Source organism: Phoca vitulina, unplaced genomic scaffold (genome assembly GCF_004348235.1).
Source record: "Phoca vitulina isolate PV1807 unplaced genomic scaffold, GSC_HSeal_1.0 scaffold3, whole genome shotgun sequence".
Taxonomy (NCBI): domain Eukaryota; kingdom Metazoa; phylum Chordata; class Mammalia; order Carnivora; family Phocidae; genus Phoca; species Phoca vitulina.
This window is the reverse complement of record NW_022589706.1, coordinates 2,463,703-2,476,102: the sequence shown is the minus strand read 5'-3', so window position 1 is coordinate 2,476,102 and position 12,400 is coordinate 2,463,703. Positions and strand designations below refer to the sequence as shown.

Sequence of the window (12,400 nt, the reverse complement as noted above, 5' to 3'; positions counted from 1 at the left end):
AGAGAGAAAGAACCACCCGCCTATTGCCTTACAAAACAGAAATCCTCATAGCACAACCAGTGAAATATAAAGTGCTGTAAATGGGACTTAGTCCACTATGACTGACGTTGCCTTTGAGTGGAATTTTACCTCCTATGGGAAATACCAACATTCTGTCAATTCTAATATTCCCTTTAGTTCGCCATTCATGACCAGGAACCACAGTGTACAAAACAGAGGTAAGAGCACCGTATGTAAGAATTATAAAACACACAGGTAAGCCATCACACTATGACATCCCTGCACTGTGACTTAGCTTTTGTGAGCTTCCACGCCGTTGAGCTGATGCGTGTAGGTGTAATTAGCTTGTTTTCATTCATAGATAGTATTCCATTATGTTAATAGCCCAATTTTTATCCGTAATTCAATATGATCACTTAGGTGGTTTCCAGAGTTTTTTTCTTATGAACATGATGATGTTATGAACAATACTGTAGAAGTCTTCCCATGTACACAACACAGTAACTTCTCTAAGAGTGAAATTTCTGGGTCGGAGTCTATGCCTCTCTTCAATTGTACTAGATGCATCCTCCAAAGCAGACATGTTAGTGTCACCAACAGCTTATGAGTCCTACTCATTCCCCATTATCTCCAGTAGTTGTTCTTGACAAACTTTGTTTTTGCCAATCCTTTGGATGTAAAATAGATTTATTTTAAGTATGTCAAATGAAGAAAATCAAATTGACTCCTCTTACTAATTGACTGTAAAGATAAATATAGGATACCTGTCTGCAGAGATGTCTACAGCAACATATAAATATAGCGTTATATTACTATTGGTGGTGGGTTTTGATTAGTATTATTTTGTTCAAACAAATCTATCGTGTACTTTTGCATTTCTTTCTTCACTCCATATGCTATGGAGATTCTGTGTCCAGGTCTAATCCTGCAATCTCTTTCTGTTGAGCCTCAAGAGGGCTTAGAGCCGGAGGAAGCAGACCCCATGGGATATAGTGGAATGACTGAGGGTTCTACTGACCTGGGTCCCAGTGCTGCCTCCTTCCCTGCAATAGGGTCATCTTGAGCAAGTTCACTCTTGGATCCTCACCCTCCCTCCATCCATAAAATCCAAATAATAATATTAATTCACAGGGTTACACACACACACACACACACACACACAGTCGTGTGATACATCGTAGGCAACGGACACATTTTAATAAATATCCTTCCTTCTCCAGAGATTCCCAACCCAACTGACCCATTAGACCTAAGAGTTTTCTGCCTCCCCTCCATCTTGTCCTTATTCCTCTTCTGCCCTACACTATCTATGCCTTAGATTGAAAAACCAATTTGGAAAGCTTATTTCCCATGATGTGTGCCGCATTGCTAGTAAGAGTTTCCCAAGAGGGGCACCTTGGTGGCTCAGTCGGTTAAGCGACTGCCTTCGGCTCAGGTCATGATCTCAGAGCCCCAGGATCAAGTCCCACATCTGGCTCCCCGCTCAGTGGGGAGTCTGCTTCTCCCTCTGACCCTCCCCTCTCTCGTGCTCTCTCTTTCTCTCACTCTCTCTCTCTCAAATAAATAAAATCTTTAATAAAAAAAAAAAAAGGCGTTTCCCAAGAGAGGACTTCCTTTTTTGAAGGAAGGCAGTCAAAAGGAGCTGTGATTAATGGGATGGGCTCAATCCCTAAGAATCAAATGGCAGAAACAGTAGTCCTAGAGGCCAGACTAGGTGTATGAAGATAAAAAGACTTGCAGCATCCAGGGGCGCAAGTCTAGGAGCTGAGCGAGGGTTGTGAGAATATGCTTCAGGGAAGCAGAATCCGCATAGAGAGAATCCAAAGTCTTCATTTGAAAGACAAAACCATGCACAAGTGAAAAATGAAGAGCAATTCAAGACTGGAATAGCCGTGTTAGTGAAGTGGATGGCCTTCACAGACATGAGTCCAGCCAAGCACCCCAGGACCAGGAGTATATCATCTGTACTGAGCTCTTGCAGACTGTTCTCCACTCGTGTCTGAGAAACAGTTGATGAAGGAAGCAGCCCAGAATGGACAGGGGAAATGTTTCCAGAGCCTTCAAACACCACTGATTCATTCCTCTTTCAGTCATCAAACATCCACAAAGCACATGGGTTGTACACAGAATCAGGCTGGGCCCTAAGAATACAGAACAGAGACAGCCCTGCCCTTCAGCTAATCAGTGCTTTCACACCTGCCTCGCTCCACCATCGGCTTACTGAGCAGGTGTTCATTCTACTAGGTGAAAATTTCATTTCTGGATCACCAGGGCATGGCAGAAACTAGATACACAGAAAACCACACAATCCCAGCACTCAGTTTTCAGTCTAGCAGACTCTCTAAGGCTTACTGGTTTTAATTTGAATGCCTGAGCAGAAGGAGTCAGCACTCTTCATGTAGAATAGTGAAATCTACACCTCTGTCAATGGGGATATTATCATCCTTATTCTACAAATGAGAAAGGAATTTGGGAAATGCTTATTTTTGATAGTTCAGCTACTACTTGATAAACAGACTTGCCTCAATTCCCTGATTAATGAATTCAAGCTAAGCTATTAGGAGTCTGAGAATTCTGTACCCAACAATTCCAAAGTGGGGGGGGGGGTGTCCACACCACCAGGCAATTCTCGACACCAGCTTGGCGACCTACAGTTCAACTCTATTCTGACACTACATGAATTCATTAGATCCCACAGGTAAAGTGTTCAATCCCACAAGATTGTGCCCCACCAGCCCACGCCAGATGCCAAACATATGTCACTTGGGCTTCTGATCAACCAGCTATAGATCCAAGGTTCCAACAAACCCCTCCCTAGATTCAATTAATTTGCCAGAGTGGCTCACAGAACTCACAGAAACATTTTTCTTGCTGGATTAGCATTTGATTGTAAAAGAATACAACTCAGCCACAGCCAGATGGAAAGGATTCATAGGGCAAGGTCCTGAACAAAGGGGCTTCTGTCCTCATGGAGTTTGGGGCCCTGTATGATGGCATGTGGAAGCATTCTGGTTCACCAACTTAGAAGCTCTCTGAACCCCATCCTTTGGGGTTTTGGAGAGGCTTCATTACATAAGCATGATTGGTGAAATCACTGGTCACTGGTGACTGATTCAACCTCCAGCCCCTCTCCTCTTCCCTAGGTCAAGGGGGTGGGACTAAAAGTTCCAACCCTCCAGGCACATGGCTGATTTACCTGTCAACCATCCTTAGGCACTTTCAGAAAGCCACCTCATTAATCTACTCAGGTGTGGTTGCAAGGGGCTTGTTATAAATATTAAAGTACCTGTATCATTCTTATCACTTAGGAAATTCCAAAGGTTTTTGTTGTTGTTGTTGTTGTTGTTCTGATAAGACCATGTTTTAATTGCCTATGACAATTCCAAAGGTTTTGGAGCGGCTGTTAACTGACTACAACCAATACATGTTTCATCACCACATCACAGAGCCTAAGCAAATGGGTATCAGGACCAAAAAATAAATTGTTTTGATATATTGGAAGATGGTCCAGAAAGGTTTGGCTCTACTCCAAAATTATAACATTGATCTCTAAGCTTGGGATTGTAGATGATCTATGTTCTTTTTTGCCTTAAATTTTTGTTTTCTGACGTTTTCTTTTTCTATCAGCATTTTATAAATATTCTTTAAAAGATATGGCTCTTATCTTATAAAATTAATTTTTAAATTGTGTGTAAGAGTAAATTAAAATTTACCAATAAATATGTATGGATACCTGCTTAAAATAAAATGCTTTTATATAACTTACAAAAGAAAAGTCTAAAACTGTGTTTCTCTTATAATATTAACAACATAAGCAGTGGTGTTTTTTGAGTGATCAGTACAGGTCAAACACCACGCTAACAGCTTTATATATGGAAGAATTTTGAAATATTAGTAATTATTGATATCAATATGATTCTACAACCCATGCCTTTTTTATTAGGCTGCCCTGCCTCAAATTTTATTGACCACCTACACAGCGTCCTCCCCACAATGTTCTTCTACTTACTCTGTGTCAATCTCTTCATTAATGTGGCCCTCTGTTCTCCAAGTAGGAGAGCCCTATTTCATCGGGTTATAAAATTAAAATGCAGTTTCATGTAAAATATATATATATATGTATGTATATATGTATTTATATATGTATATATGTGTATGTGTATACATATAAATGTGTGTATATATAATATATATTTAATATTATAATATGTAATATATATATATAATTTCCAAAGATCAGCTGCCATTATTCTAGAACAAAATCAGTTAAATATTTGTAGCGGATTATATGCTCAGAATTTCATTCACTCATTAAACAAAGATCCAAAGGGCCTTCAGGGGAAAACAGCACAGCAAAGTTGTTCTGTTTGTTGTTTTGTTCTATCTAACTCATTCTCTGCATAGACTACAAATGCATATAGCTCTTCCCAAATGCTCTTTTTCAAGTCAGACTCTTGAAGTATTCAAGCAAGGCACTCAGAGTTGAAATATAATAAATCAGTTGCCACAATATAATGAAAAATTCATAATCACTGAACACTATTATGTAAACTACACAAACCAAGTGATAGACAATGCTGATAATGGTTATTTTCTTTTCTCAAGGACACTCTTACAGCTTCGATCCATGTTGAAAAGATAGCGATGGCCATTTCCGTAATAAGTCTCTATGTACCACTTCACTATAATTTAAAATAAAGTTTTTTAAGTATTTTTGGAAATACTACAAGAGCTCTTTTAACTTTTTGGTTAGGATTTGCCTAGTATATAGTCTCCATCCTCCCATTAGTGATCACTTTGTCATTATATTTAGGTGTCATCATACTTGCACATAACTGGAACTTTTAAACTAGTCTGCACCTAATTTTTCAATGCTTAGCTTAAACTTTTGACATTTATTGTGATTACTAATATTTTAGATCAGTTTTTATATTACTCTGTGACTCCTATCTGCCCTACTTTTTTGGACTATTTCTTTTCCTGCCAGATAGTGGGTTCATCTCCTAACTCCCCTTTCTTTCTCACCCTTGGAAGTTATACATTCCAATCCTATTCACCCATTCATGACCTTTAACATTTAAATAAAAGCATGCTTGAATTTTAAGAATCTGAGGTTCGTATCCTCTTCCCAAGCAATAGAAGAAACTCAGAATGCCCTAATTCTGATGGTATGGATTCTGCACTATTTGAAAATTGAGCTCCTTTACTTATAAAATTTGAAAATCAGAGATGTCTTTAGCATAATTCCTATTTTTAAGGTCATAAATTGGTGGGTGAAATTAACTTACTATGATGAATGTGATTTAAACTTCAAGCAAACAAACATGTTTCAACAAACGTTTTCGTACACGTAATTCCCTATAACAAACATTCTTAGGCTCCACATTAAAAGCCACAATCCTTGGAACCATTAAAATAGAATGTAAAATGTTTCAGGAGTACTCTGTTCGTCTTAGTAAACTTAGAGAAGAATTCAACTCTTTTATGACAAGCAGCAGAATAAAAACATAAAACCTAAATGCTACAGTAAGTAGCATGTAAGTATTTGCTATCAGTATTGTGTTTCAAAGTATACTGTCACAAGTATCCCACTCTTTCAAAGTTCTTATTCAGCTACTAACTAGGACTATAATTTTAGTTATATTTTTAGACTGAATTAAGACTCTATAGCTTAAAATTCTGGCTTTATACTAATCACCTTTCTTCCATGTTATATTATTACTGTCCAGTATTCTCCTTTGATATTGTTTTCATACTCTCAAGGCTTTATGATTTTTATACAGTTAATCCTTGCTTAAAATTACTATCATATTTACAAATATTTTTGCTTAGTATTTCTCTTAACACTTCACTCCTTCCTTGTGGCCTTGATTTCATCCTTTATTAGTGTTTATGAGAATGGCATGCAGTGGAAATATGCTATTTTCATTGAATATAAAGAGAAAACACCATGTCAAAACTTGACAAGTGGTAGTATCTTAAAGTTTAGGTTCCACGTAAACACTAAACCCTTTCAATGAACTTTTTGTATTCTGTTAAAGTCCATTGGTCTATCTTGTTCTTTTAAAAAATCTTCTAACCAGGCATGATTTTGTAATTTCATGCATTGGTCACTTGGAATATTATTCACAGACCTGAGCAGATCTTTCCAATGTAACACATTTTATAATATTTTTTTAATTACATTTGCAAATAACACCACCAGTCTCATCAGAAAAGTGTGTTGTTATGTAACGGTGGTAGATAAAAGTTTTTCCAAATTCTAGTTTGCACTAGAAAAATCTAATTTTATAACTGGCAACAAATACTGCCAGTTGTTTTCCATAAAGTGACAGGCTTACTTGGTTCATTTTTAATAAAATATCTGCCAACTGCCCAAGTCTGAATAACCATAATTTATCTGTTAGTCATTCTTTTAGGTTAAAAAAAAGTGATATTCCATTAAAACAAAAAGTTATTCTTTCAAGTTAAAAAAGTAGTGTGTTCTGAGTTGAGAACAGGCTTGGCTTGTTTAAGAAACTGAACAGAGTTCATTATGACCAGAACAGAGCAGATGATGTGGGATGGATGGATGGATGGATAGATAGATAAAATTATTCCAGGCCTTATTGACAGAAGTAAAACATTTGGATTTTCTTTCAGGTGTAAAGGAAATCATGGAAGGATTTTTACCAGGTGGAATAACAAAGTCAGAATTACATTTTGTTAAGATTACTCCAGATGCCCTAGAGAGAAAGGGGCAAAAGCTGAAGCAAGAGAACAATCCAGAGGAGATTGCTGTCCAGAATGAGAGCACAGTAGTGTAGACCAAGAAGGTTGCCCCAGACACAGGAAGGAGTGATGAGTTCCAGCTCCTTGTTGGAGGGAGGTAATCTGAAACAGTAACAAAATCATATTTATATGTGAATTTCCTTTTCCCCAGATCATAAAGAAAGCATGCAGTTTCATCCTCCTCAGAGATGTCAGTCTCCAGCCCGCTTCAGCCCTCAGGAAAATTTGCTTCACTATAAAAACACAAGCTGGAGAAAACCTTTCCCTACGAGGTCTGATGCAAAGGTAAAACAAATGCTTCTCTTCAGTGTCTTTCTGAATGAACTTAGCATCGACAGAGAGCTTTATTGAACAATGCTTAGAAGGAGATCATCATGACTAGCTTTGTTTTTTCCCCTCCTGGCTATATATTACTGGTTTTTAATATACTTTACAGTGTTTTGCTATATCTTGTATAGGTCTTTTACCAGTCTTTTATCAGTCTTTAATTTGCATATTCTCAGATTCTCCAAGTGGCATTAATTAATCAAAAAAATAGAGATATCAAGGCCTGTGTTTTATATTCACTAGCGGTTCAATAATCTTTCAGGACTAACAAGGATTTATATATTGCAATTCTTTTGCCAATAAAAGATCCACCTATCACATACTCATTTCATTTGAACAGTCCAACAGCTATTTATTGAGCACTTATTATATGCCACAAAACATGCTAGAGGATATGGTCTCTGCCCCAGAGGAGACATAGAGCAGGGAGAGATGCTAATGGATAACAGATGTACTCTTGTTTGTCCTTCATCTATTTCCTGGTCTCTTTCTAAAATATTCACCATCCCTATGATCTTCTTGGATCATGTTGCACTTACATTTACTATGGGGGAGGGTGGGTGTCAAAACTTTCTTTGTAGTTTCGATGCCCTTCCCTCCATTACCTTATAACATTGCTTATTAAAGTCTTTCACTATAAGGCACAGAGGCATATGCTTCTTCTGGGTCTCCATTCCATATCCTCATATGCGTGGGGTCCTGCTGTGGAGTTTGCAAAGCGTTTTAAGTAGAAGCAGAGCATATAAGATATCTCTGGTCCAGTCCTATAATCCCTGCCGTATCCTAAAAGTCTTTTGCTGTCCTTATATTAATTTCTACCTTAATTCTAAAAGAGGTCACATACTCTTAAGTTAGACTTTGGGAAACTTTTGCACATACTTCTGTTATTGTTCCTTTTTGTGTACCTGGATTCCTTTCCCTCTGTCATCTTCTTCATGAGCACAGAAATCCCTGAGTTCTAACCAGGTGTCTCTCCAAAATCACGCCCCTCCCAGAGCCTGGATCCCTCACAGGCATGGGAGAAGCTTGCACTAGATCAGGAGTTCCCTGATGTCAACAATTTCAGTGCACCTTACGATCTGTGACCTACCCATGTACTATCAATAATAATGTTTACTTATTAATATTCTTTGACTTTTTTTTCACTTTGTACCACTGTTATAAAGAGAAAGCCAGTATTACATGCCATAGATAGGAAGTAACCTTAAAACTAATTGCAACAATCCACTTCTGAGCATATATGCCCCAAGGAATTGAAGGCAGGGACTCAGACAGGTATTTGTACACCCATGTTCATAGCAGCATTTCTCACAATAAGGCCAAGATGTGGAAACAATCCAAATGCTCATGCAGGGATTTTATATATATAATTTCAGTTTGGGATGATGACAAAGTTTTGGAGATGGACAGTGGTGATGGTTGCAAAACCATGAAAATGCACTCAACGTCACTGCATTATACACTTAAAATGGCTTAAATGGTAAATCTTATGTTGTGTCTATTTTACCACATTTTTAAGTTGCTTAAGCTCAGACAAAACAAGGCCATTAAACTGTAGCAAGATCCCACAGTCAATAATGGCTTTCAGCATGAGGATGGCAGGAGAGATTAAAAATGCCAGAGAGTTATTAGGAACACACTAGAACAAAAATGAAACATTCCTCTTGAATTATTCAAAGGGCTAGACAGAGAACTGAAAGGGAGCTATTTCTCCCCCAAGTAATTCAGAGTTATTTAATGCTGTATCTGAGTGCCACCTAAACTCACCTGCCAGCACTCATGACCACACCTGGAGAAACACAGGACTATAAAATCTCTACGCGTCTTCCAGTTTGAACAAGTAAATACAGTCAGAATAGCTGAAATGCACCATGACTGAGCCTGGCCAAGCCCCTAGACTATCTGAGAGACCCTCCAGAAGCAGCAGATCACTCTGAGCTCTGAGAGCTCCCACTTCTGAGGGGGATGGGGCTCTAAGGCCCCTTTGTTTCTGGAGCCTGTTCCATGGCTTTGCAGGAATAGAGCAGAGCTGGTCCTGTCTCTGGACCTTCCCAAGGGGTTATGGACTAGGTAGAGGAATTTATTCCAAAGGGGGTGTTAAATAAGAGATGACTTTGATCCCCAATTGGATGGAAGATAGTAGCAGAGCCAGGCGGAAGGAAAGGGTGGAGTGTGAGGGGGTTTCTAGGCAGCAGGGCTAGCTCATGCCAAGCCCTGAAGCTATGCACGTCCAGAGAACAGCAAGCACATCTGGCTGGCCGGACCCATGTCCTCAGACTGCAGCCAGTGAGGTTGCAGACTTAGGCTGGCGCTAGCTCATGCCTCTCCCAATGGCACTCACATATGCTTGGTGGTGTACCCATTGCTAGAAGGATCAGGTATGTGCTGGGAAGACCAGAGACTCAGATGGAGAGAACAAAGACCTGCTGTCCCATACCTAGCTCTTGCCAGTCACGTGACAGATGCTAACTCCTGAGCCTGCACTGTCCTGACATGCCAACCTCACAGGATTATTATGGGGGTGGACTGGATAATGAATGAAGAATGGCCTTGGAGAGGTTGGACTCATGCAAGGGATTGTTTAATGTTATCATCCTTGGAATCCAGTAAAGGAATTGTAGATTCATGGTACATCTCCCTGACTGCCCTTTCTTCTGCTATGGTGGATTTTATCATCAAAATAAATCAATTGGTATAACAGGGTATCAGGGAGAAAGCCAGACAGACCAGGGTTCGAATCCCAGTTCCACCACATGTGACTTCACGCAAGAGCTATAAAGATGCTCTTGATCTGCACCTCTTCCTCCCCTGCTGGTTTTGCAAGGACTAGGGCCACACTGGCTTCACAAACAATACACCTCCCACCTTAGCTTCAGCGGGTGCAGATTCAGAAAGCACTGGTAGATAGAAGGTTTATTATCCATTTTGAGTGTGGTGCCAAAGGGCCTTTTTCAACAGATGGGAGTGAAATTTCTGGTTACTTTCAATGACAGATGGACTCTGTCATGCCAGTTTCCTATAATCCCTAAGCTGCAGTTGCTTTTCCTGTGTCCATTTCCAGATCCAGGGATGGAATTTTTATACTGCGTATTTGCTATAAATCAAACTGTGGTGTGACCCCTAGTAGAACAAAAGCACGCTTTCGTTAATTGATTAAAGTTAGTACTTCTTTTTGACCCTAAAATATTCATCATTTACCTGCACCGCAGGATGTTCAGCAGAATGACTGGTACATCGGAGAACACAGCCGCAAGGCAGTAGAAGAGGCATTAAGGAAGGAGAACAAGGTAACGCCTTCTAGAGGGCCCATCTCACCCTGTCTGCAGCCGTCTTACGGTTTTCTGCCCGTAGGTCCCCTGGCACGTACCAAGCAGTGTGCTTTGACGCGCCAGCCTGCATCTCAGTGCTAGTGCTCAGGAGGTAGTCATTAAAAGGGGGACTTGGCCGTGTCACTATGAATCATGTGACTTGCTCTTTCCAAAATATCTTTAAGGAGGGCATGTGTCGTGATGAGCACTGGGTATTATATGCAACTGATGAATTACTGAACCCTACATCTGAAACTAATGATGGTTAATTGAATTAAAAAAATCTGTAAGTTTAGGTTTCTTTATTGATTAAATGAAAACAGTAAAATCAACCCTAAGGAACTATTTTGGAGATCAGATGTGGAAGCTGAGGTCTGAATGGAGGTCACCATGGAAGATGCCTTCCTTCTGCTTTCTTCCAAGGTCATCTCATTACTAAAGGTCTGCCCACAGTACAGGCAGGTCTTCATGTCTCCTGTCTTCAGGAAAGGTGCAGGGATCATGAATGCTGTCATAGTCAGGGTATGATAGGTTTCTGTAGTAACTACCCCAAGATCTCAGTTGCTTAGCATAGCAAAACTTTCTTGCTTGAGCTCCATGGGCTAGAAAGGTTTGGGTGCTCGTGGAGACCGCGTCTCCGTGTGTGCTCACCTCCAGTCACACACTGGCTCTTACCACATGCTCTCAAAAGTAACACTCATCTCTGCTCACACTTCGTTGGCCAAAGTGATTCACATGGCCAGGCCTAACTCCCAAGGGGGTGGGGAAGGACAAACCTACCATATGACCAAAAGGAGAAAAGAAGTGAAATACTTGGGATCAGATCAAATGACTACTAGAACCACCATAACAAATAGCAAATAGTTATTAAATAACTATTCTACTATGAGCAGAGAGCTCTACTAGGCTGTGAGAAATCTCTCAGAAGTGATAGAACGGTTCTCAAGACTGTTGGAGCATCAAAACCGCTCAACTAACCAGTGCAATGTTTATTGTTGAATGAAGAGATACAAAAATGGATGAGTGAGTTAATTAGTAAATGGGTGGATAAATGATAGGTCCCCAATAAATTTTAATAAAATGTAGCTCTCAGAATTGATACTGTGAAATTAAATAAGATAAATTATATGTAAGTTTCTAGGGTAAATTGAATTAACGCCCCCTGACAAGAAACCCACATCCTAATCCCCAGACTTGTAAATATACCACCTTACTTGGAAAAAGGGCTTTGCATATGTGATTACATTAAGAATCTTGAGATGGGGACAGTATCTTGTATTATCTGAGTGGATTCAATGTAATCACAAGAATCCTTATAAGAGGAAGGCAGGAATGTCAGTCAGACATGGGGGCCATAAGTCAAGGACTGCTGGCGGCCTCTAGAAGCCAAAAAAGGCAAGGAAATGCATTCTTCTCAAGGGCCTCCAGAAGGCACCCAGCCCTGTGACCCCTTGATTTTAGCCCAGTCAAACCCATATCAGAACTCAGTCTCTAGAACCACAGGAGAATAAATCTGCGTTTTAGTCCACGAAGTTCATGGTGGTTTGTCCCAGCAGCAGTAGGAAATTAATACAGTTGCTAACAAAGTATCTTGAACATATTAGAAGTCAATGGAACGATCTCATTCTCTAGATGAGGAACCTGAGGCTAAATCAAGGTCTTGGTCATCAAGAGAAAAAAGTGGAAAAAGTGGCAGAACGTATATTCAAGATCAGGGCTCTTTTTACAAAACCACAACTGCCTCTAGTAGCCATCACAGTTCTTGACATTCCAGCGGGGAGCCATACGTGGCTAGCTGATGCCTTGCCGACAGGACCCTTCCTGCCCCCTCCCCAGGGAATCCCACCCGAGCTGACCTCTCCGCGTAGATGGGGGAGCACGGTACCAGCTCCAACCTTGCCTCCTACTCCTGGTTAATCAGTACCCAATGAGCCACTGTGCTCTCTGAGCCCGTTTGCTAACACAGAAATTACTCTTAGCAGACCTGCTTCCCA

At 40.0% G+C, this 12,400-nt stretch overlaps 1 protein-coding gene across 1 annotated transcript in view; it reads left to right on the top strand.

Moving 5' to 3' along the window:
• The window catches only part of CLNK (cytokine dependent hematopoietic cell linker), a 76,164-nt gene that overhangs the window by 54,979 nt on the left and 8,785 nt on the right, over nt 1–12,400 (top strand). The window contains exons 13-15 of the mRNA XM_032399892.1: nt 178–218; nt 6,923–7,056; nt 10,308–10,385. Of these exons, the coding sequence (XP_032255783.1) occupies nt 178–218; nt 6,923–7,056; nt 10,308–10,385 (253 nt within the window). The remainder of the gene's footprint in view (nt 1–177; nt 219–6,922; nt 7,057–10,307; nt 10,386–12,400) is intronic.